Here is a 25,515-nt window from a genome sequence, read left to right on the forward strand (position 1 = left end):
GAGCAACTAGGCCCGTGAGCCACAACTACTGAGCCTGTGTGTCTGGAGCCTGTGCTCTGCAACAAGAGAGGCCACGATAGTGAGAGGCCCGTGCACTGCGATGAAGAGTGGCCCCCGCTTGCCGCAACTAGAGAAAGCCCTAGCACAGAAACGAAGACCCAACATAGCAATCAATCAATAAAAATAAATAAATAAATCTTAAAAAATAATGTACCTGTAAAACCAACCCTCCACCATTCCATATAAAGGGGCATTATACATATTCACACATACAATTCACAGTGGAGAACTATTAATTAAAAATTTAATTATTTCTGGTTACCAATTCCTTTAATATAAAATGAAAATTTGCTCAGAATATTCTGAAGATTTTTTTTTATCGTTTACATAGGAAAAAGTCAAGCCTAACACAACATATGATACCTCTTAGAACCATGTTTGATTATACTGTAAAACAAATCAAATTCCCTATGTACACACTGTCCTTCATTGTAACATGGAAAACCTAAAATGTAGATGTAATTTCTTATCTCCCTACACTTGTGTTATAAAAAGACTACAATATAACTACACAGCTGATATTAGAAGTTATTTATCAGAAAAAAAGTTCTTCATAAATAATAAAAAGACAAGCATTATATTTTATTTATAAGGAAAGTTGAATGCATTATTTATGAGCTTTTCAGAAATATCAAAGTCATACATAGAAAGGCATCAGAATTTTGATAAATAGTTATCCTAAGTGTGGATAAATAAGATTAATTATATGTCCCTGAAGGGGAAATGAGAAACCAGTAGGTAAAAAAATTTCCAGGAGAGAGCACTGATGTTAATGACACGGGGAGGGGGGCAGTGGGGGGGATGTCTCTCAAAGCTAGAAAAAAGAATTAAATAACAGGAGCTAACAGTTAAGTATCCCCTATTCATCAGGTATTATATGGGAAGCCGTACAGCATAATAGTTGAAAGCACAGGCTCTGGAATTAATGTCTGAATCCCAGTTCTGCCACTTACAAACTGGTTCCTTCTCTCTACCTGTAAAAATGGGGACTAGAATAGTACTACCTTCTAGGGTTGTAGCAAGAATTAAATAATTTACATATAGCTCTTAGGCAAGTTATTTTATACACTGGCTCATGAAATTTTCAAAACAAACCATAAAGTAGGCATACCATCCCCAGTTATAGGTGAGAAAAAAACATTCTGAGAAATTAAGTAAAATGCCTATTGTTGCACCGCTAGGAAGTGGCACAGCTGGGTTCAAACACTGACCTGCCATGGCCTAGAAAGATTTCCCTGTGACTATAAGTATTTAATAGTGATTAATATAGGACTTATAAACAAGTGTAATACCACCTTCTAGGGTGGCTCTTTTATTTAGTCACATGTTAATTTACATGTTGAAATATATATACTTAATTTTAAGTTATTTTCCTTCACACTGAAGGCATTATACTGTTAGGGTTTGTTTTTTCTAAGTCATTTGTATAACTTTATCAGAATGGTAAAGGTGCATTCTAAAGCATTTTGTTATAAACCAGTGGTTCTCAACTGGAGGTGATTTTGCTCCCCAGAGGATATTTGGCAATGTCTGGAGACATTTTTGGTTGTCACAACTGGGGGTGGGGGGGGTAGGTAAGAGCACTGGCATCTAGTGGGTAGGGGCCAAAGATGCTGCTTATTTAACATCCTACAATGTACAGGACAGTCATACACAACAAAGAATAATCCAGCGCAAAATGTCAATAGTGACAAAGGTAAGAAATCTGTTATAAACTGATAGGGAGGGTTGAGAACTTCAGATACAAAGTGACACACCAGAAGACAGGTAAAAAGTCCCTTCCAAAAGGAAACTATAAACAAAACGAAAAGGCAACCTATGGAATGGGAGTAAATATTTGCAAACGATACAACTGACAAGGGCTTAATTTCCAAAATATACAAACAGCTCATACAACTCAACAACAAAAAACGAACAACCCAATCGAAAAATGGGCAGAAGAACTAAATAGATACTTCTCCAAAGAAGACATACAGATGGCCAAAAGGCACATGAAAAGATGCTCAACATCACTAATTATTAGAGAAACACAAATCAAACCTACAATGAGGTACCACCTCATACTGGTCAGCATAGCCATCATTAAAAAGTCCACAAGGGGCTTCCCTGGTGGCACAGTGGTTGAGAATCTGCCTGCCGATGCAGGGGACACAGGTTCGAGCCCTGGTCTGGGAAGATCCCACATGTCGCGGAAAAGCTGGGCCTGTGAGCCACAACTGCTGAGCCTGCGCGTCTGGAGCCTGTGCTCCGCAGCAAGGGAGGCCACGATAGTGAGAGGCCCGCACACCGCGATGAAGAGTGGCCCCTGCTTGCCACAACTGGAGAGAGCCCTCGCACAGAAACGAAGACCCAACACAGCCAAAAATAAATAAATAAATAAATAATAATTAAAAAAAAAAAAAAAAGTCAAGCACGGATGGCTTCTTTTAAAAAAAAAAAAAAAAAAAAAAGTCCACAAATAACAAATGCTGGAGAGGGTGTGGAGAAAAGGGAACCCTCCTACACTGTTGGTGGGAATGTAAGTTGGTGCAGCCACTATGGAAAATAGTATGGAGGTTCCTCAAAAAACTAAAAACATTAGGGGCTTCCCTGGTGGCACAGTGGTTAAGAATCCACCTGCCAATGCAGGGGTCATGGGTTCGAGCCCTGGTCCGGGAAGATCCCACATGCCGTGGAGCAACTAAGCCCATGCGCCACAACTACTGAGCCTGTGCTCTAGAGCCTGTGAGCTACAACTACTGAACCCGCATGCCACAACTACTGAAGCCCGCATGCCTAGAGCCCATGCTCTGCAACAAAGAGAAACCAACACAATGAGAAGCCCACGCACCGCATTGAAGAGTAGCCCCCGCTCGCCGCAACTAGAGAAAGCCTGTGTGCAGCAACGAAAACCCAATGCAGCCAAAAATAAATAAATAAATAAAAATTAAAAAAAAAAATGACACAAATGAACTTACCTATGAAACAGAAACAGACTCACAGACATAGAGAACAGACTTGCGGTTGCCAAGAGGGAGCAGGGTGGGAGATGCACGGATTGGGAGTTTGGGGTTAGCAGATGCAAACTATTATATATAGAATTGATAAACAACAAGTTCCCACTGTAGAGTACAAGGAACTATATTCAATATCCTGTGATAAACCATAATGGGGGGACTTCCCTGGTGGCACAATGGTTAGGACTCTGTGCTCCCAATGCAGGGGTCCGGGTTTGATCCCTGGTCAGGGAACTAGATCCCACACGCATGCCACAACTAAGAGTTCGCATGCCACAGCTAAGGGGCCTGTGAGCCACAACTAAGGAGCCCACATGTGGCAACTAAGGAGCTGGCGAGCCACAACTAAAGAGCCCGCCTACCACAACTAAGACCCAGTGCAACCAAATAAATAAATATTTTTTTAAAAACCATAATGGGAAAGAATATGAAAAAGAATATATATACATGAATCACTTTGCTGTACAGCAGAAATTGACACAACACTGTAAATCAACTATACTTCAATTAAAAAAAAAAGTCCCTTCTAATCCTAAAATTCTGTCACCTTACCATACCTGATTAAAACATACCCAGGATATATTTCAAGACAGATAACTATGTAGTAATCAACAGCAAAAGTCTTAAAATTCTGTATACTTTTCAACCCAGCAATTCCACTGCCAAGAATATATCCTAAAGAAGTAATAATGATGAGTATGCATGAAGATTTAATTGCAGGACCTCCCTGGTGGCGCTGTGGTTAAGAATCCACCTGCCAATGCAGGGGACACGGGATTGATCCCTGGTCCAGGAAGATCCCACATGCTGCAGAGCAACTAAGCCTACATGCCACAACTACTGAGCCCACGTGCTGCAACTACTGAACCTCACGCCCCCAGAGCCCATGCTCCGCAACAAGAGAAAGCACCGCAAATGAGAAGCCTGTGCACCTCAGTGAAAGAGTAGCCGCTGCTCACCACAATTAGAGAAAGCCCACGTGCAGCAACAAAGACCCAATGCAACCAAAAAAAAAAAAAGATTTAATTGCAAGAATGTTGACTTCTTTAAAGTATCAGAATTCCAAAATGTTAGAAACAAGCAAATGTCTAACAATAGAAAAATGACCCCCCAAATTATGAGGTATCTATACAAGTTTCAAGATGAAACTTTTTCGAAAGAAACTGTAACAAATTCTATCAAATCTACAAGGAATAAATATGTCCTATGCTGTTTAAAATGCCTTCAGCATAATAAAAGATGGAATGTTTCTGAATTTATTTTACTAGGCTAGTATAATCAAGGTACCAAAACCCAAGGTAGTACCAAAATGTAAAACTATAGGCCAATCTCAGTTATGAATGTAATTTTGCAAAAAAAAAAAAGTTAAAACATTAGCAAACCTAATCTAGATACATACTAGAACAATCCATCACAAACAAGCTGAGTTTACCTCAAGTATACAAAATCCGTCCCAACATTAGGAAATCCATTGATCAATTCTGTTAGAGATCAAAAAGACCTGAAATAATCTCAATGCATTACAAAGAAAAGGGAAAAAAGTAAAGCAATGAAAGAGGAAACAGCTATGAGAAACAAAGAATGCCCAATATATGGATGATCTATGTGCCTAAAACAGAAAACCCAACAAAGAGAACTAAGAAAATACTAAAAGAAAAAAGAAAGAAAATACTAAAAGATTTAAGGGAATAAATACTCCCAAGAGGAAATCAGAAGTGAATCTGCAGAGTCGCGCGCTTGCTTCCCCAAGATGGCGGCCGGTAAGGAAGATTGTGGTTTGGGAGAAGTGGCCGGAGGGAACGGGCGGCGGCTCCACCTGGGGATTCCTGAGGCCGTTTTCGTGGAAGATGTAGATTCCTTCATGAAACAGCCTGGGAATGAGACTGCAGATACAGTACTGAAGAAGCTGGATGAACAGTACCAGAAGTATAAGTTTATGGAGCTCAACCTTGCTCAAAAGAAAAGGAGGCTAAAAGGTCAGATTCCTGAAATTAAGCAGACTTTAGAAATTCTAAAGTACATGCAGAAGAAAAAAGAGTCCACCAATTCACTGGAGACCAGGTTCTTACTGGCAGATAACCTGTATTGCAAAGCTTCAGTTCCTCCTACTGATAAAGTGTGTCTGTGGTTGGGGGCGAATGTAATGCTTGAATATGATATTGATGAAGCTCAGGCGTTGTTGGAAAAGAATTTATCGGCTGCCACAAAGAATCTTGATTCTCTTGAGGAAGACCTCGACTTTCTTCGAGATCAATTTACTACCACAGAAGTCAATATGGCCAGGGTTTATAATTGGGATGTAAAAAGAAGAAACAAAGATGATCCTACCAAGAACAAAGCATAATGCTGGCAATTAAAAATGTGGTTCAATTTTCCAAACATGTTATTTTAAATACCCCAAAGTTTATCCTTAAAAGTTGACATAACTTTAAATAATTTTTAACAGCAAGAATGACTAAAATTTTAAAAAAAGATAAACACCACTTTATTTATTTATAAAAACAAAATTAGTTTCAAATATTTTATGAAATTTGCAGTATTTTTATTTTTATTTTTTGCATTTCCAACAAAGTAAATGCTGCTTTCATCATTTTGTTTGTTTGTTTGTTTGTTATAAGAAAAGTCTTAGCTGAAATGGCTGAAAACTGTGAGATATGCTATAGAAGCTGAAGTTTTGGACAGTTTAGCACATTTTACTTTTTCTTTATTGGCTGGTGTTACTCTCACTTGTGATGTGGTTAAACCAGTTTAGAGGTAGGAAAAACAGTTGGAATATTTGAAAAATTGTTTTTCTTTAGCACACGTGGGGCTTTATGGTCCTCTATTGCTGTTATTTGTCCTATGTAAATGCAATTTCATGAATTACTGCTTAGCCAATAACTATGATAATAGTCTGTACTTTTCAGGAAGTGGTAATTTGCATTCCTAAACAGTAAGAGGGCTATTGAGACAACGCTTTCTAACCCGATATAAGTGCACAGAGCCTTTGCAATGCTAACATAAAGGAGATCTTGGCCAACATGAAATAACAAAATTACGCACTGAAAACTCTTGCCTGAGGCGATTTTGTACTTCTTAACAGTTCCCCAAAGCAGCTGAACAGGAATATTAAGATAAATATAAATCTGTGATGGTTTAAAGGAGTTGTGAGCTTTTTTATTCATGATAATACTTCGTAAGAGTGTTAGAAGATCCCTATGGAAAGCCACTGGTACAGTGGCTAGTACTGGGTGATACAGATTCTGGTAAAAACACAAATGTATTATTCCATCTCCATGTAGTAAAGAGTATACTTGTACAATGTTTTGTACTTGTATTTCATGATATTAAAACAGTGAAGTTAAAAAAAAAAAAAAAAAAGAAGTGAATCTGCAAGTAAAAAATAATAAAGATGTGTGCAAACAGGCTCACATTGGAGGAAAATAGAAAATAGAAGGAGGACTTCCCTGGTGGTCCAGCAGTTAAGATTCTGTGCTCCCAATGCAGGGCACCCAGGTTTGATCCCTGGTCAGGGAACTAGATCCCGCGTGCCACAACTAAAGATCCCACATGCTGCAACTAAGACCCAGTGCAGCCAAATAAATAAATATTTTTTAAAAAGAAAGAAAAAAAATAGAAGGAACTTGGATCTTGGACATCCTTGAACAACTGAACCAACCTTGGAACGCTTTACTTCTAAACTTGTTACACACAAAAAAACCCTTTACTTGTTTAAGCCACTAGGGATTGCATTTCCAATTGCTATGAGAGGTATTCCTGATATGAAAGAATACATCAAAATGTATATATATCAGAAGTATCAAAATTTAAATGTACATAAATCCTTATTAGTTGTTTCAAAGGTTATTAAGGTAAGTATTTGCACAAATATTTAGAGATATATGTAGCAGGATGTTTACTACAGTGTTAACTGCAATAGGAAAAAAAATTTAAATATATACCAAGAGAGACCTAGTTAATCATGTTATGGAATCCATACAATGGATTACTATGCAGTCATTAAAAATAACATTTATTACTTAATTTAAGCAGGAACAACATCCTATAAAAATATTAGAATTTTCATTGAACTTTTAAGAGCTTTTTTCATATATTTTAATATACATATAGGGACTTCCCTGGTGGCCCAGTGGTAAAGAATCCACCTTCCAATGCAGGGGACGTGGGTTCAATCCCTGGTCGCGGAACTAGGATCCCACACACCATGGGGCAACTAAGCTCGCGTGCCACAACTACTTAGCTCACACACCTCCACTAGAGAGCCCACGTGCCACAAACTACAGAGCCCACGTGCTCTGGAGGCCGCGCACCACAACTAGAGAAGAGAAAACCCGCACGCCACAACTAGAGAAGCCTGCATGCTGCAATGAAAGATCCCGCATACCTCAACGAAGATCCTGCATGCTGCAGCTAAGACCCAATGCAGCCCAAAAAATAAAAAATAAATAATTAATATACATATAAAAACCCTGGAAAGATAACATATCAATAAGTGAATGGATATTATCTTTGGGTAATTTTTTTATGCTTTTCTACATTTTCTAAATTGTTTGCAATAGGTAGTATTAATTTTATCTAAAATTATAAAATAATTGCTTACAGAAAGAAAATGAATGACTTAATAAAAGATATGGAAGTCCTAACTTGACAAACAGCTCATACAGAAACAACTTAAAAATTCAAATGATAATGAAAAAAAAAAAAAGGCCAACAATTTCAGAAAAAAACAAAAAACGAAGAAAGTATAAGTGGATATCTAATTGATATTGAGATAAAGCAGGTCTTTAAAGGTATCAAAGCATTATCAAGTTTGTTCAAAAGAATTCTTAGGCTTCTCTATACCATACATTAGCAATAAGAGAAAGAATAAACTTGGACAATATCTGTAACAAATAAAAGACAAAGGCCAATGTCCATGAAATAAAGATATTTATAAATTAATAAGAAAATGGCAAAGGACATGAAGAGGCAATGCACAAAGAAAACAGATGGTCAATACATTTTTTAAAGCCTAATCACACCCACCAAAATGGTATCTTATTGCTGTTATAGGTTGCATTTAGAAACTTAAAACAGCAATAAGATACCACTTTGTCTATGCTATTGGTAATAATTAAGTCTATACTTAATGTTAGCAAGGGGGAGGTAACACTAAAAGACATCAGCACTAATGGCAGAAATGTAAAGTAGAACGAGATATCTGGAAAGCAATTCAGCAATATATAAATATATCAAAACCTCATACTTTTTGATCCAGAACTCTCTGGGAAATAATCAAAGATGACATCAAAGACTAATGTCCAAAGATGTCTCCTGTAGAATTATTTACTAATAGCAAGATCTTACAAATAATCAAATAGGTAGTAATAGAAAAATAATTAAGTTATTTTTATAACTTAATGTATAACAAATATATGATAAATTAGACTTTTAAAACCAACGTTTTCTGAAAAACTTACAACACAGAAAAATTTTACATCATAATTAAAATAAAAATAGCAGAATATAAAATCACATGTGCAATATGATCAACTGGTTAAAAATTTTATTTGTTGATATAAAACATGGCCAAAAATACACTAAAATGACAAAATATTCCAAAGGATAGAATTATGAGTAAGTCCAGTTTTCTTTATACTTTCTTTGTACTTAATGGTTTAAAAAAAACACACACACACACACAACTTGGGGTTTTGTTTTAACTTTGCCCCTTTTTTAATGATCTGAGAGTTTACTTAAATAAAACTGACCTGAGAGATAGTGGGTGGAATGAAAATAGTCATGGGAACCTGGATCCTGAGCAATTTACTAAACTTTCATTTCCTCATTGTGAAATAGGGATAATACCAACCTTAAAGAATTCAGAGGATTAAATAATTAATGCACTTAAAGTGCTTTACGGCACTTTAAAGATGCTTGTTAAAGATACACCTTTCTCCTTAGTTTATAACTAAATCAATGAGGGTTTTTTTTAAGGTCTTTTTTTCTGGGGGTTGAGGGGTGGGAAGGGGGCAGGAGAGGGGAGCATGGTGGGCAGACTTAATGTGATCATTCCAAATTTTATCTGAATGAGTAAATACCTAAGAATAGTTCAGGAAATTCTAGAAAATAAATAATGAAGGTTTCCTGGCTCTTTAAAATATTAAAACATTAGAAAGTAGGGAAAAAAGTCATTTTAACTATGGGTATAACACCAGAACAGATAAATCTATCTAACACAATACTATTCAGAAACAGACTCAGGTATTCCTGGATATTTAGCATATAATAAATGGTGGCATTTCAAAATCAATGGAGAAAAATGGATTAATCACTACATGGTGCAATAATATCTGGCTAGCCATTTGAAAATAAATAGTAGTAAAAGCTAGATTCCTATCTCAGTCCTTACATCAAAATAAATTCCAAAGTGATCAAACATTTAAAAGTAAATACTAGAAGGTAACATAGACAAAGAGGTAGAAGGAAACCTAGAAGCCATTAAGGAAAAAACTGATAAACCCATACGCCAACACATCTCAAAATTTAAAAACAAAATGGGGGAAATTTTTGCTACATGTGCTACACACATGATAAAGAGGTCAACTTCCCCATATGCAAACAATTTCTTAAATTAAGGAGCTATAAGCTCTCTTATACCCTGATGGTGAGCCTGTAAATTGTCCAACCTTTCTGAAAAAGAATTTGACATTTGCCATTAAATTTGTAAATGTTTACTTATTTATTTTGGCTGAGCCGGGTCTTAGTTGCAGCACGCGAGATCTTTAGTTATGGCATTCGGACTCTTGGTTGAGGCATGCACGCAGGATCTAGTTCCCTGAGCAGGGATCGAAGCCAGACCCCCTACATTGGGAGAGTGGAGCCTTACCCACTGGACCACCAGAGAAGTCCCGCCATTAAATTTTTAAACGTTCATATTCTTTGACTCAGTAATTTTGGTTCAAGGAATTTATAACACAAAAACACTCACATGAGCACGTGAAGACAGGTGCAAGGATATTAGCTGAAGTTTTATAATAACGGCACAAATATTCATCAATGGGGACTTTAAAAAATTATAGTGTACCTGTATTATGCAGCCACAAAAATGATCTATTTCAAAAATGATGACATTATCTATATCAAAAACAAAGTAAAGAAAAAGGAAGGTTGAGAAGAGCGTATATAGCATGATTCCACTTTTAAACCATCAGAATACACATTTCTTTTTAAAAAACTAGAAAAATATCTACCAGACCTTTGTCAGTGTTTATCTCTGAGGGGTGAGCTTATGAGCTTATATGGACTTTTCCCTTCATATTATACATTTATAAATTTTTAACAAACATTTGTTACTTTTGATGCAAAAAATTTTAATTAAGAAATTTAAAATCACATCCATGAAAGAATAAACAAATACATAAATGGAACAGAACGGTGAGCCTAGGAATAGATCCACACGAATATAGTCAACTGATCTATGACAAAGAAGGACAGGCAATTCAATGGAGAAAGGACAGTCTTTTCAACAAATGATGGTGCTGGAACAACTGGATATCCACATGCAAAAATAAAGAAAAAAATCTAGCTACAGACCTTACACCCTTTACAAAAAAAAACTCAAAATGAGTTACAGACCTAAATGTAAAATGCAAAACTATGAAACTCCTAGAGCGAAACATAGTAGAAAATCTAGATGATCTTGGGTTATGGCAATGACTTTTTAGATATTGCACCAAAGGTACGATCTATGAAAGAAATAATTATAAGTTGGATTTCATTAAATTTAAAACTTCTGTTTGTGAAAAACACTGTCAAGGGCAAAGACAAGCCACAGATTTGGAGAAAATACTTGCAAAAGACATATCTGATAAAGTCCAGTTATCCAAAATATACAATGCACTTTTAAAACTAAACAATAAGAAAATTAACAACCTCATTAAAAGTTAAGCAAAAATTCTGAACAGACACCTCACAAAAGAAAATATGCAGATAATGAATAACCTCAACATCATCTGTCTTTAGGGAATTGCTAATTAAAACAATGAGATACCACTACAAATCTACTAGAATGGCTAAAATCCAAAACACAGACACTTGCCAAATGCTGGAAAAAGTGGAACAGGAATGCTCATTTGTGGCTGGTGGGAATGCAAAATGGTACAGCCACTTCAACATACTCTTACCATATGATCCAGCAATCACACTCCTTAATATTTAGCCAAATGAGTGGAAAACTTAGATCCACACAAAAATCTGCATTATAGTAATTTATTCATAACTGCTAAAACTTGGAAGCAATCATGATGTTCTTCAATAACTGAATAACTGGTACATCTAGACAATGAAATATTAATCAGTGCTAAAAAAAGAAATGGGCTACCAAGCCACAAAAAGACATGAAGAAACCTTAAGTGTATATTACTAAGTGAAAGAAGTCAATCTGAAAAGGCTACGTAACTGTATGATTCCAACTATATAACATTCTGGAAAAGGCAGAAACCATGGAGACAGTAAAAAGATCAGTGTTTACCAAGCATTCAGGGGAAAAGAGGGATGAGGAGGTAGAACACGGCATTTCTAAGGCAGTGAAACTGTTCTGTATGATGTTACAATGGTCAATGGATAGATGCATTGCATGTTTGTCCAAACCCACAGAATGTACAACACCAAGAGTGAACACTAATGTAAATGATGGACTTTGGTTGATAATGATGTGCAGGTTCATCGATTGTTTAAAAATGTACCACACTGGTGTGGAATGTTGATGGTCGGGGAGTCTGACAGGGAGGGGGTATAAGGAAACTCTCTGTACTTTCTGTTCAATTTTGCTATGAAAATAAAACTACTCTAATTTAAAAAAATACACAACACAGTGCAAGGCATATAACACCTCAATAAATCACAGCTTCCATTTTATTATGAACTCATATGATACAGAGAAATAAAACAAATTTGAGGGAATGTTAGCATACATTAAAAAGAGTTGAGAGTTTTGATCAAAAAAGAACATCTTTGCTGTTTGTTGCACGAGTCACATAGATTCCGTATCTGTAATATTCCACTAACATTAGGGACACCATTTTAGGAAAAGCACTAGCAAACCACATGGTATTAGAACATCTGGCTAGCCAAGCAAAGGAAGCTGCAAAGAATGGAGAGGGTATAAAATCCTCACATGAGGAACTGCCAAGATGGAAGCAAGCTCTTTAAATATCTGAAGACCCCTTGTGTGGAAGAGAAAATAGACTAATTTTGACTCATTCACGAGGCCAGAACCATAGTGTAGAAGTTGTAGGGAAGTGATTTCAGCCCAACAAAATTAAGAATTTACTAATACAGTTACCACAAAAAGTGGCCATGTTCTAGGAAGACTGGATTTCATCTGTTAGGAGTGAATGCAGAACAAATTTTTGCAATAGAGATGGATCTAACCGGTTATTGGCCCTTCTGTAACTGTCTACTGAGGCTTACTAGGTTCACAATAAAATGAAAGACAGAAGTAGTGTCAGGCAGACTCTATTCCATAGTAGCTAAGAAAGCTGGGGATATAAGATCTAGATGGGGGCGGGGGGAGGCCAGGTGGGCAGCAGCAGTTTATTTATAAATAATAAATACAGCAGGAGCTTAGAGAAAGCAATCAAGTAGACATCAATTTGGGACTAAATGGTAACTATCAAGTTTGTATTGATTTTTCATACACTTAACCGATGGAATAGTAACCCACATCGTGGTTCCCCCACCCCCACCCCACTGGATTTCCCACAATAAGGACCCTATCATACCCTGTACTTAATATTCTAACAGCCTTTCTCAACCCAGGTTCCATGACAGTTAAATCCTAATGCCTAAGGTATTCAATGTACATAATGAATTAACTTCTCTCCTGTGCATCTAAAATGGTACTGGTTATATCACCTTTAGGATAACTGGGAACATAGCCAAATTATTTTCTGTGTTCTGTGCTTAAGATGAGGAACCCAGCCAAGTATAAACAATCTTATCTGTAATAAAGGTTGTAAAACAACAACTTCCATGAGGACAGGCACCTTGTCTACCTTGTTCGTAGTTCATACTCAAATCACATATGTTGAATAAATGAATAAAAGAATGGAGACTACACTTACATTTAGTCAGTTTCTCTTCTACCTCAAGAGTTTTCTCTACCTTTCTTTCTCACACATCCTTTCCTTTTTCCCTTCTGTTTTGCAGGATGAGATCCCTGTCTCTCCTCCTGACACTCAAGCTCTTGATGCATCTTATCTGCTCTTAATTCCTCAGAGATCTAGTCCATATTTATTTTCTCCTTGATAACTTCAGGTTCTCCCTTCTCAGGGGCAGTTCCTCCAGCATCTACAATTATTGAAAAATAAATAATTATCAAGAAAGTCTCAGGACTCCCCTGGTGGTCCAGTGGTTAAGACTCCAGGTTCCCAATGCAGGGGGCCAGGGTTCGATCACTGGTCACGGAACTGGATCCTGCATGCCGCAACTAAGAGCCCACATGCCACAACTAAAAGATCCCGCATGCGGCAACCAAGATCCCACGTGCCGCAACTAACACCCAGCGCAGCCAAATAAATAAATAAATATATTTTTTTTAAAGTCTCATGCGTTCTGACTGTAATCAAGTTACATCCTTTCTATGATTCCTTTCTAGCAATGTCATAATGACGCACCTAGAGAAAGTTCATTCTACATAAACAGAAGCAGTGACCAGAAGACAGGCAACAACCCCACTCTACTCCTAAATTCTAGTGTTGGCTCTGCTACAATGCAAGTCACTTCTGCTTCTTTAGTCCTTAATTTCCTGATCTCTAAAATGAGGGAAGATAGTCTTTAGGATTCTTTTCAGGGATATGTCTCTATATCTACTACTCTCTATAGGTTAAATACATCTGCAGTGGGTAAAAGTAATGGTGAGGCAAATTTCCACTTAATTAAAGGATAACCAAAACATTAAAACTAGTCAAAACTAGGATGTAGTGAGTTCCTTCTCTCTCCAGAGGCATTCAAACAGAAATCAGTCTACCACTTGGAAGAGATTCAAGTATCTAATAAGAAAACTGAACAAAGGCACGTTCCTTCATAGCTCTCTCTGTTCTACCTGTAGTAAGTTTCCCCTGTGATCCAACAGAGAACTATCTACTATCACTAGGCACCTCCTCATTTCACATTAGTGTGCCTAAGGCCCATTCCCTCCACTAGATCATAAAATTCCTGCGATCAGAACTATATCTCGTTCATTTCTACAGCCCTTCCGCATTACCTGGCACAGCTGTCCTACACAAAAATAAACAGAACAATTGTTTACTAAATATTCCTATGAAGACTAAACCCAATGTAATGACTGATTAGACAAAAAGAGCACATGAAATTTCACTGAATAAAAACCTAGTATATGATGTACTCAAGATGTTTTAGAAATCAGAGCCCTTAAGAGTCAAAGGCAGTTCCATCCACAGGTAGTCAGGTAAAACATACAAATTAAAGGATTATTACACAATCCCAGGCTACCGTGTGTTGGGACAGACTGTGTTAGTCTGTGTTAGTGAGACTGCGTTAGTCAGACTGTGGGGTAAGCTCAGGGCTTTTGTGTTTCTGATCAAGTTTAGTAGTTGGGAGATTTATCAAGTAATAATAAACAAACCAAATATATGGATTATTGAATAAATGGTGTTAAAACAATTGGCTTGGGCTTCCCTGGTGGCACAGTGGTTAAGAATCCACCTGCCAATGCAGGGGACACGGGTTCGAGCTCTGATCCGGGAAGATTCCACATGCCGCGAAGCAACTAAGCCCGTGCGCCACAACTACTGAGCCTGCGCTCTAGAGCCCGCGAGCCACAACTACTGAAGCCTGTGTGCCTAGAGCCCATGCTCAGCAACAAGAGAAGCCACCGCAATGAGGAGCCCACGCACTGCAACGAAGAGTAGCCCCCTCTCGCCACAACTAGAGAAAGCCCGAAAGCAGCAACAAAGACCCAACGCAGCCAAAAATAAATAAATAAGATAAATTTTTTTTTTTTAAAAATTGGCTTTATCCACTTGGAAGAAAAATAAAGTTAGAACACTATATCACAACAAAAATAAATTCCAGATGCAGGCAGCTTCCCCCAGCAAGCCAGAAAGCAGCTTTCCAGGAAGTTCTACAGACATGGTCCCTCAATGATCACTGCCCTTCAGAGGGCCACAGCTGTACCCTCTCCAACAAAGTCTGGATTTCAGTATGGGAGCAGCCTCTTGAAGATTTGTTCCTTCCCTAGGTGCTCTGCCTTAGCCCTAGAGGCAGTAGCTGCTCCCTATATCTACTATTCCTGTATTCTTTAGGGTTTTCTTTTTCTCTTGGGTAATCTCCTGTTTAGTTAATAATTCTTTATATTAAACTTTACCTGTTAAATTTAAAAATAAATAAATTCCAGATAGTCTAAAGTACTAAATATAAGAGACGAAACTATAAAAGTGTTGAAAATGAGATGTTTTCTTTGTTGTTGGGGGTTTTTTTGTTTTTTGTTTTTTTAATAAAAAGAGGTCTTCCTAAGAAACCCAGAAACCATAAATTTTTTAAAATGGTCAAGGGACTTCCCTGGTGGCGCAGTGGTTAAGACTCCACGTTCCCAATGCAGGGGGCCCGGGTTCGATCCCTGGCTGAGGAACTAGATCCCACATGCATGCCGCAACTAAGGAGCCCACATGCCACAACTAAGACCTGGCACAACCAAATAAAAATAAATATTTTTTTAAAAAGTGGTCAGGTCTACATAAAAATTAAAGCTTTCTGCACAACAAAAGAAAAAATATATATAATTACTATCAGAAAAGTACAAATTAAAAAGCCATCATTTTACCTACTTGCTTAAAACCCTTCAATGGCTTCCCTTAGAGCTCTAAGGCTAAAGCCCACTCAGGCCAGCCTATACCTATTTGACCCTCTCATTATCTCTACCCAGGCACACTGACCTTTCTTTAGTCATCTTACTCATCCTGCTTCTTCCAAAAAAGGGACTCCTGCTCATCCACTGGATCTCAGCTCTAGGACCACTTCCTCAGAAACCTTTCCTGGACTAACTAACTGGGTCAAATCCCTCAATTATAGCATTGTGTACCTCTCACAGCTGCTCAGCCCAAAAACCTCTGAATGATCCCTGACTCCTCTCTCTTTTGCATCCCATATCTAATCCAAATCCTGTTGGCCATGCCTTAGAAATATAACCTCCACCAATGCACCTTGGTCTCAGCCTCATCATCTTTTTCCTGGATTAATGCCTCCCTTGCCTTCCTTTACTCTACTGCCAATCTACCAACCAGAGTGGTTTGGTTTTTTTTTTTTTTTAATGTAAGTCAGATCACATCACTCCTCTGCTCAAAACATTTTTAATGATTCCCCATAGTGAAAGCCAATCTTTGCAATGCTTCTAGAGCCCAGAAGACCTACCACCACCCCATTACCTTTCACCTCATATTCTACTACTCTCTTCTCCCTTCCTCTCCCACCTCCTTCCACCCACTGCCCCAATAATTTCATTCTAGCCACACTGACCTCCATGCCATCCCTCAAACATGCCAGACACATTCCTTCCCTAAAGCATTTGCAAGAATTGATCCCTATGTCTGGAACACTCTTCCTCCAGATATCCTCATATTACCTCTTCTATCACCTTCAAGTCTCTGGTCAAATGTCATCTATGCAATAAGACTACTCTGACCACCCTATTTAAAACCAGCCTATCCCCCTTCCTTTTACCCTGCTCTATTTTTTCTTTTTTCCATAGCACTTATCACCTAACAATCCATATGATTTGCTTATGTTTTTTGTTTAATATCTGTTTCTCCCACACTAGGGCAGGGTTATTTATTATCTGTGTTGCCCACTGATGTATGCCAAATACCAAGAATTGTGCCTGGCAAGTAGTACACACTTACATTTGTTGAGCAGTTTTGTACTTGTCTGTGGGATTATCTAATTAATGGCCTTCTGATTCACTACCTAGGAACAGGGACTGGGTTTGGGTTTCTTTGTCATTTTATTTCCTAGGGTCTAGCATAAGGCTTGGCCTAGACTAGGCACACAAACATTTGTTAACTGAAGAATACCTTTTTTTTTTTTTTGGTCTATCAGAAGATACAAATTTAAAACAACTGACATTATCCAGGGTTTTTAAGAGTGTAGAGGAAATCCACCCTCTCATATACTATTGGCAGGTATGTAAGTTGATACTTTTTGAGAGTAAGCTAGCAATAGCTATTAAAATTTAATTCACTCAGAGCTCATGCCTTTTAATTCATAGTCTTACAGAAGTAAAAGCCAAAGTACCTGAAAAATATGTACAAGAATATTTATTACAGAACTGCTTATAATGAAAAAATTAAAGCATCAATAAAGATACAGGCAAATAAATCGTGTGGTACATGCATGTGACAGAACATTCTTTAACAAGAATGAGGTAGATCTATAACATTGAACTGGAAAGTAGTCCACAATCTAGTAAACAGATCGAGGGCTCTGGCATCAGGTGACCTGGATTGAATCCTGGCTCCCCTCACTTCTAGCCACGTAACTCCAGGCACTTTTAACTTCTCTGTGCTTCAGTTTCCTCATCAATAAAACAGGAACAATATTATAATAGTACCCACCTCACTGATAAGAAGATTTCCTGAGATAATGCATGCAGTGTCTAGAGTACATTATATGGCCACATAACCATTTACAAGTATATGATAATTATAGCTAACATTTATAAGCAAAATAGACAAGTTGCAGACCTATGTATGTAAAGCATGTCCATTTCAGAGGGAAAAGGTAGCATGTCTGTGTAACTATAGAAAAAAGTCAAGGATAGAAAACTTAATATTGGTTTCCTTTGGGAGATGGGAGGAGATATACTTCTTAATAGCCACACTTTTTTAATGGAAGGATTTTAGAATACAGTGTTTTTAAATAAAAAAGAAATGAAGTAAAATCAGAGCAAATGCCTCTAAGATAGAGTTTAACTTAGATTTTAAAATATTAAAATTTAAAAAATTTTATATTCTATATAGTCTTTGAATTATCAAGGTAAAATGAAATAATAAGCTGAAATTTGTTGGACTATTAAAGTTACCTTTGTTCTAAACGAGTAAACTAAGATGCATGATCAAAAAAATAGTTTTTGAAAAACTTACAAAAGAAGAAATTAAGAAGAATTAAAAGAAAATTATTACATTTTACCCTGTCAATTTACACACAAATGAATTTTTTTCTTAATCTACGATATCTCCATGAAAAATAAACCTATGTCAAAGAAGGAAAAGAAAACAATGTCAACGTAAAATAAAACTGCCTCTAAAATGGGATACCTGGGAATTCCCTGGAGGTCCAATGGTTAGGATTAGGACTCTGCGCTCTAACTGCTGAGGGCCTGGGTTCTCAGGGAACTAAGATCACACAAGCCACGCAGCGTGGCCAAATAAATAAATAAAATGGGATAAAAGCTAGATTAAAGTCAAAAAGTAAAAGTTATCTTTTACTGCCAGTTTAACTCAAAAGAATTCTGCAATTGTTTGGTTGTTTTTGTTTTTTTTAATATCAGCAGGGCTAGGAAATTCAAGCGTGCTTAAAGCTAAAGTGTCAAGAAGTGATCTATGTTCAGTTCAGCCAAAGAGAAAAATTAAATCTCCAAGATGAACTTCTAAGAAGACACTGATACAAAGCGTTCAAATACACCGAATTCTCTCTCCTTTTGTAAACAGTAGCTGTGGCTGCTCATTTACTACACTAACTGAAAATAAATACTGCAATCTATGCAAACTAAATCTCATCCCACGGTCACAGGATTTGAAAAATAGGGAATAAACCTGTACTAAGAATACAAGATTTCCTAAAGCTAATTTTTCCTAGCCTCTTTCAAGTGCTTAGTCACTTCTGCCTATTTACAAGGAAGACCATTTCACATCTAGAAAGAGGCAGGGAATTTTGCTTCGAGACTGTCATGTCACCTGAGCCGTCCTAGACGTTTGTTTCCATGCAACTCAAGAGAAGGCAGCTGCCAGCTAAGCATACCTACCACTCCAGATCAGAACCAGAAGCCACTGGGGCTCTCTCTATTCTGCCTCTGTCTGCAAAAACAAAGAGGTGTTTGTGGAAAAGGGAAGTTATCTTCCCTGACACCAAATGCAAAAGGTGAGGATTAAAATGTAGCCTGAAAACATCCCCATTTCCTCTAACAGTCCACCAGAAATGCCTCCCTTCTCCTACTGAATGCCTCCCTCTCCAGTTTCCTACTGAAACAGAAACAGCAACCAGATTCTTACACAACTCCAGATGTGGGTACTAGACATGTCTCCTTAGGCAACTAACAAAACCTAAAACTAGAGGCGAACAGGCTTTGGAACACACTTCCAAGAAAGCAGCTAGCATTAAAATCTGATAACATTGTTTCAGGTTCCTCAAAGGCAACAAAAGAGAGTAAGGTCTTCATGAAAGATTATTTTAAGAGACAACCCTAGGCAAAGGCAGGTTTTTAACCACCTACCGTGGGCCCAGCACCAAATCCCGACATTCCATTCACACTTAAAAGATTCTAAGCACACACGCTGATTACAGAAATTCACCTGAAAGAACTCTCTCGCCCAGATACAGCAGTACCTTGCCAAGGACCAGGCACAGTCTTTCCAAACATAACTCCAGGTAGTAAAACCTGGAACCACGTGGCCAATCTCCGAAGCAGAGCTTAAGCCAATTTCCCAGAAGGTCATGAAGGACTGACAATCACCTGGGACTAATTAGGATGGGGCTCTTTTTCCTTCCTTGGATATAACTGCTATAAAAGACACGCTTCCTCGACTTCACCATTCTCATTATTCCCAAAAACCGCCTTAATAATACTAACCGCTTTACATAATACATGTTGACTCCTTTATAAAATATAAAGGCACGAATTAGGCACGAATTTACCTCTTTTCATGAGAATACTCAAGTTCAAAGAGGCTAAGAAATCTGCATAGTGCTTGTTAGTGAAGGCTCCAGGTTCTGCAGACACGCAGGCCCCAGCACTTACCATTAAGCCACAATGGCTCTCAAGGAACGCTACTAAATCCAGCTACTGATCCCAACCAGTTTCACGCCGCAAAACTGAGCTCAAAGCGCTCAGTGGCATGGATGGGGGGCGGGGCGTGGGGAGGGCACATCACCACTACCTAAGCAATTTTTTTTTTCTTTAACGAATATAGCACATGTTCCTGATTTCCATCCTCCCCACGGGCAGAACCCACGTGCCGGCCCCACCGCTACCCACAGCAGCTCCCTCTCCACGCTCCCCAGCTTCTGCCTGGTCCCCCGCAGCCCCCTCACGCCCCTCCCTCCACCCCCACCCAAGCCGGGGCTAAAGCCGGCACCTCCCGCCCCCTCCCCAGCGACGGCCGCCCAGGCCCCCGCACCGCCCTCGCGCGCAGCCGGCGCCGGAACCCGCGCGCTCCCGCCTCCGCCCGGCACGGTCACCCCCGGGGCCTGCGCGCGCCCTTCCCGCCGCCCGGAGGTCTACCCGCGACGCCGGCGCTGGGCAGGCCGCGCCCGCCGCGCCTGCCATGGTGGGCGACTCACCGTCAGGCTGAGGAGCCGGGCCCGGCTGCGCCATGGCCGGGCGGCCGGCCTCGGGGAGCGGGGATGGGCGGCGAAGCGGCGTCCCGGGCTCCCACAGGCTCAGCTGGCGGAGGAGGCGTCGACCGAGCCGCCGCCGCCGCCGCCCAGGGAGGAACCGCTAAGGCTGGAGCCGCCGGCGCCGCCACAGCCGCGGGCAGAGACGGACCCGAGCGCCGACCTCCGCCTCCTCATCCTGACAGCGGGAAATAAGCAGCGCGCAGGCGCGGGGGGATGGGGCGGCACGTGACGTCCCCCTGAGGGGAGGGGCGGGGCTTCGCGAGGGGTTCGGGAGCGCAGCGCGAGGGGGAGGCTGAAGGAGGAGCGGAGCCGGCTGCGGGAGCGCGGCCGGTAGGGTAGGGTGGGGTGGGGGAGAGGGAGGCTGAATAGGGGAGGAGGGGAGAGTGAAGAGGAGGAGAGTGGCGGCGGCGAAGGCCCGGCCTTTTGCAGGGGCCGCTCCGGGCCCTCCGCCCCAGCACAGAGGCAAAGAAAGAATAATAATAAAAAGAAGGGCGAGAGAGGAGGCTAGATGGTGAAGTGAGCGCAAATCCAGCCTCTGCCTGTTTCAGCTGTGTGACCTTGGGCGAGTCACTTAACCTCTTTGAACCTCACAGCCTTCGTCTGTATAATGGCTATTAAAAGTTTAAATGAAGTGAAGTGTGTGGAACTGTGTCTGACGTACTTTCCATTAAGCACCTATATAGGATGTGACTTTTAAGTGCCAGGTACCGTGATAGGTGCTGGGGATACTGCCAGACAGTTCTTGCACCCATGAGGGGAGAGGGGAGATAGGCAGACAAATACCGCCCTTACACCTGTGCATAGGCACCATACATTAGAGGCGCACCTCTACCCCAGCTCTGTCCACATTTCTTCCACAGGTTCTAGGGGACATGCCCACATGGTGTCTGTGTCTCTCCTTCAGGACCAAGTTCTGGGAACTTATGACCCCAGAATTCCCTCCCCAAATGGCTGGGCTCTTCCCAGGTCCATCTTCTCTAAGGCAGAGTCTGGGGATCCCTAGAAGTGGCTAAGGGGCAGCTGTGTTTGGGGCAGGGGGCACATCACATGGACATTTGAGCTTCTGTGTACACAGATCCCTAGTGCAGGAGAGAGAGATGGAAAAAGATGGCAGGTGGGCCAGGGCCAGGGCTCCCACCAGCACCTCATTCAAGTGCATAAATCTGAGGAGTCCAGGAATTCTAAATTTGAACCTGGTCTTCCATGTCATTAAAGATGCATGTTTGTCAAGATAGAATAGAATATATTAAGATTAACAGTTGGAGTGATTTATAATTTTAAATAACTTAGGTAGACATCTTGCATCTGTTTGTACTTTTGCCCCAAACCCTGCTAACATTAGGGAAGGACCTATATACAGACTTGAGTTTTTTAAGCAGTTAATAAATTCGAATGGCTGGTATGCCTTTGATAGAGCAAGCAGGGTGGCTTCCCCAATCCCCCATTAAATGACTTTCCTGGATAAGCAGATCCATGCTGAACATGGAGACCTTTGTCCAGGATAGGACAGCCCAGTGCACCCTCTCTCTGGTGATGACCAGCACAAGGCAGGGACCATAAAGATAGCAGATGCTGATGCCTTCTACAAAAGGGGCTCCTTCTAGTGAGTAAGAGGCATGTTTATTGGCATTGATAATCTGGGACTTGAAGCCAGGCCCTCAAGATCAAGGTCACTCAGAAAGGATCAGACTGCTGATCTAAACACATAGAGCTCCCCATGCAAAGGAGGTGGTTGAAAAAGCAATTTGGAAATCACATAGGAGCACGCAGGGGTATGTACATTTTCATATTTTTAGGTAAACCCTAAGACCCAGGAATTCCACCCCCTAGGCGTATGTTTTAAAGAAAACTAGTGTGTGCTCAAAGCCTTTATTAAGCGTAAAAGACATGATTCTTATATTTTGAAAGAAATTGGGAGATAAGATTTAAACATGTAATAATTGCTTATCAATTACGTTGTACATGTGCCACAGGAGACACAAGAATATCTAAGGTGGCATAGTTTATAATACAATAAATAAATACACCAAGTGTTCATCAACAGAATAGATAAATAAATTTTAAAATATCCATACAATGGAATATGCTACAGCAATAATAATGAGCAAACTACAGCTACATATTCAATGGAGATGAACCTCAGAAACATAATTTTGAGAAAAAGAAGTAAATTATAAAATAATACATACAGCATGACTCCATTTATATAAAGTTCCAAAACAGGCAAAACTAAACCTCATGCACACATAGTTGGTAAACTGTAAAGATGGAAAGAGAACCACTATCACAGAAGTCATGACAGTGATCCCTGAACCAGGGAGGGAAGTGCATGGGATTAAGGATAGTACCTAAAAGCCTATCTTCTATGGTGCTGACAATGTGATGTTTCTTAACCTGGGTCCATTTAAACTAATTGTAAATCTGGGAAGCTGATGTCGTTTAGGTGAGAAAGATTTGGGAGTATTTGCCACTTACAAGCTTAAAACGAGCAAATTCGATGCAACTGCTGAGAACTACTCATTCCGTGCTTCATTAATAGCTCCACAGAGACTCTTGGTAGAGTTCACCATTGGAAAAAAAAAAAAAGAGTCACAGTGTGTAAATTACAGGAGGTGATGCCTGTCCTGCACTTTGCCCTGATTAGGTCACATCAGCAGTGCCAGCTGTGTTTGTTCTGGGCACCATTATACGCTGCCGGCTGGCGTGGGCAGAGTCCCAGGGAATGAAGAATCTGAAAATTATTCTCTGATGGAAATATCAGGCAAAAGTACTCTGGGGGTTAAAAAAAAAAAAAAGATGACTTGGGCTGTGAAGACTCTCCTCAAATCCTGGAGGTCAGTGGGTACTAAAGAAGAACTTTTTCTCAGAGTTGACCAGAGAGAAGGGGCTACCTTTCAGGGAATGAGTTCCCTGTCACTGCAAGTGTACAATTAAAGCTGGCTAACAATTGGTCAGAGGTGCTATAGAAGGATTCCTGCTACATTTGGGGGACTAGTCTAGACCATCTTTACAGTCATTTTCAGCCTCACGGTTCTATAATGCTACAGCATTATAGAATACTAATGACAATAATAATACTAATGACAATAATACTATAATGATAATAATACTAATGACAATAATAAGTTTGCTGCATTTTAAAGTTTACTAGGCACTTTCTCATTTATTATTTCATTTTACTCCTCACAAGAACCCAGAAGGTGGACAGTAGGCACAGAGTAGATAAACCAAATTTTCCTGGATAAATTCCATGTCAAAATTCTATCCTGTGGTTTCTAGCTAGTACAGGCATAGCTATCAGACCAGGTGTCCCAACTTGGCAATCAGCTGACAGTACACAGGAGTGTTGGGGTTCTCTCTCTCTAGGACCCAGATCCTCAAGGGCAGAAAGGGACCAAAGAGTAGGGTTATGGCACCATACTTCTCTGACTTTCAATAAGAGATAACTTCAGTGCAGGTGGTGGGGGAAGGACAAGACTCAAGGGGCCTCTACCCCAGGGGCCCTGTCTCCCCACAGGCACATGGAGACTTGGAAAGTCCCAACCTGGGTGCTGGCTTCCTCACTAAGAGTTCCCCAGGAAGAGTCCACCAGGGACAGACACCATTATGTCCTCAGCCACAATCCCCCAGCCTGGTCCCTCTCTCACTGATTATCCCCTTTTGGTACTAGCTTGTAATACTGCAAGAATAGGATCCTCATCAATAGATAGAGACATACAGGAATAGTCATACTACGTCTACAGCATGTCAGTGTCAGGCAGTAGCTTTGAACCCAAAGTGGTGATTAGATGTAAAATGAAATTTTAGCTGACGTAGAAAGCAGACAATGAGGGAATTCCCTGGCAGTCCAAAGGTTAGGACTCCACACTCTCACTGCCGAGGGCCCAGGTTCAATCCCTAGTTGGGGAACTAAGATCCCACAGCCACGCAGCGTGGCAAAAAAAAAAAAAAAAAAAAAAGCCGAGCTCCCCTTCTGGGATCTGGAGTGGGAAGACGGTGATCAGTGATCATCGCTGCAATTGGTCCTTGCCCCAATCCCTCTCCCAACTGAGAAACATATGGGAGAGTGCCACAAACAGAAGGATGACTTCTCTCTCATACTCTCGTGAGATGCAGGTTGATGTCCAGGGAAGAGGTCCAGGCATAGAATCAGAAGACCTGGAATTCTGGCACAGATTAGCTGTTGACCCAGAACACTTCTTTTTTTTTTTTTTTTTTTTTTTGATGTGGACCATTTTTAAAGTCTTTATTGAATTTGTTACAATATTGCTTCTGTTTTATGTTTTGGCCATGAGGCATGTGGAATCTTAGCTCCCCAACTAGGGATCGAACCCACACCCCCTGCACTGGAAGGTGAAGTCTTAACCACTGGACCACCAGGGAACACATTATTTAACCTCTTCGAGCCCTTGTTCACTTATCTCTAAAATGGGGATAGTAGACCAGCCTTATGGCACATCAGCAAGGCTAAAGAGATAAAGCACCTAACCCCTAACATATATATATGGTAGTTGCTCTGTAAATGTCTGCTTCCTCTTCTCCTTCTCTCCTTTCCTTCCTTTTTTTCCTAGATCAGTAGTTTCCATCCTGGGGAAGACGGGTCCCTGGAACTTAGAATTCAGTCCATGAAGCTATTCCTAGAGATCCAGGGCAGAAATTTCCAATATTTTCAAAGCCTAACAGAACTGTCCCATTCACACTAGATAACGTCCCAAGACTAAAATATGAAGTTTCTTTGCTTTGCACAGAAATTATATCACATTGCTTATCTCATGCTGACTAGAAGTTCTTATTCCAGTTCTATATTAACTGGTGATTAATAATGTAGAGGGATTGGGACTTCCCT

General features: G+C 39.9%; 2 protein-coding genes across 2 annotated transcripts in view; one reads left to right on the forward strand and one right to left on the reverse strand.

Moving 5' to 3' along the window:
• Window positions 1-20,842, reverse strand: part of RABEP1 (rabaptin, RAB GTPase binding effector protein 1) — a 105,109-nt gene extending 84,267 nt beyond the window's left edge. The window contains exon 1 of the mRNA XM_059907727.1: window positions 20,613-20,842. Coding sequence (XP_059763710.1) covers window positions 20,613-20,646 — 34 coding nt within the window. The 5' untranslated portion in view covers window positions 20,647-20,842. The remainder of the gene's footprint in view (window positions 1-20,612) is intronic.
• On the forward strand, window positions 4,789-5,638 carry LOC132355197 (prefoldin subunit 3-like). Its single transcript, XM_059907426.1, has one exon. The coding sequence runs from the start codon at window positions 4,807-4,809 to the stop codon at window positions 5,398-5,400; it is 594 nt and encodes a 197-aa protein (XP_059763409.1). The 5' UTR covers window positions 4,789-4,806; the 3' UTR covers window positions 5,401-5,638.
• Window positions 20,843-25,515: the final 4,673 nt, after the last annotated feature.

This window comes from Balaenoptera ricei, chromosome 20 (genome assembly GCF_028023285.1).
Source record: "Balaenoptera ricei isolate mBalRic1 chromosome 20, mBalRic1.hap2, whole genome shotgun sequence".
In the NCBI taxonomy this organism is placed as follows: Eukaryota; Metazoa; Chordata; class Mammalia; order Artiodactyla; family Balaenopteridae; genus Balaenoptera; species Balaenoptera ricei.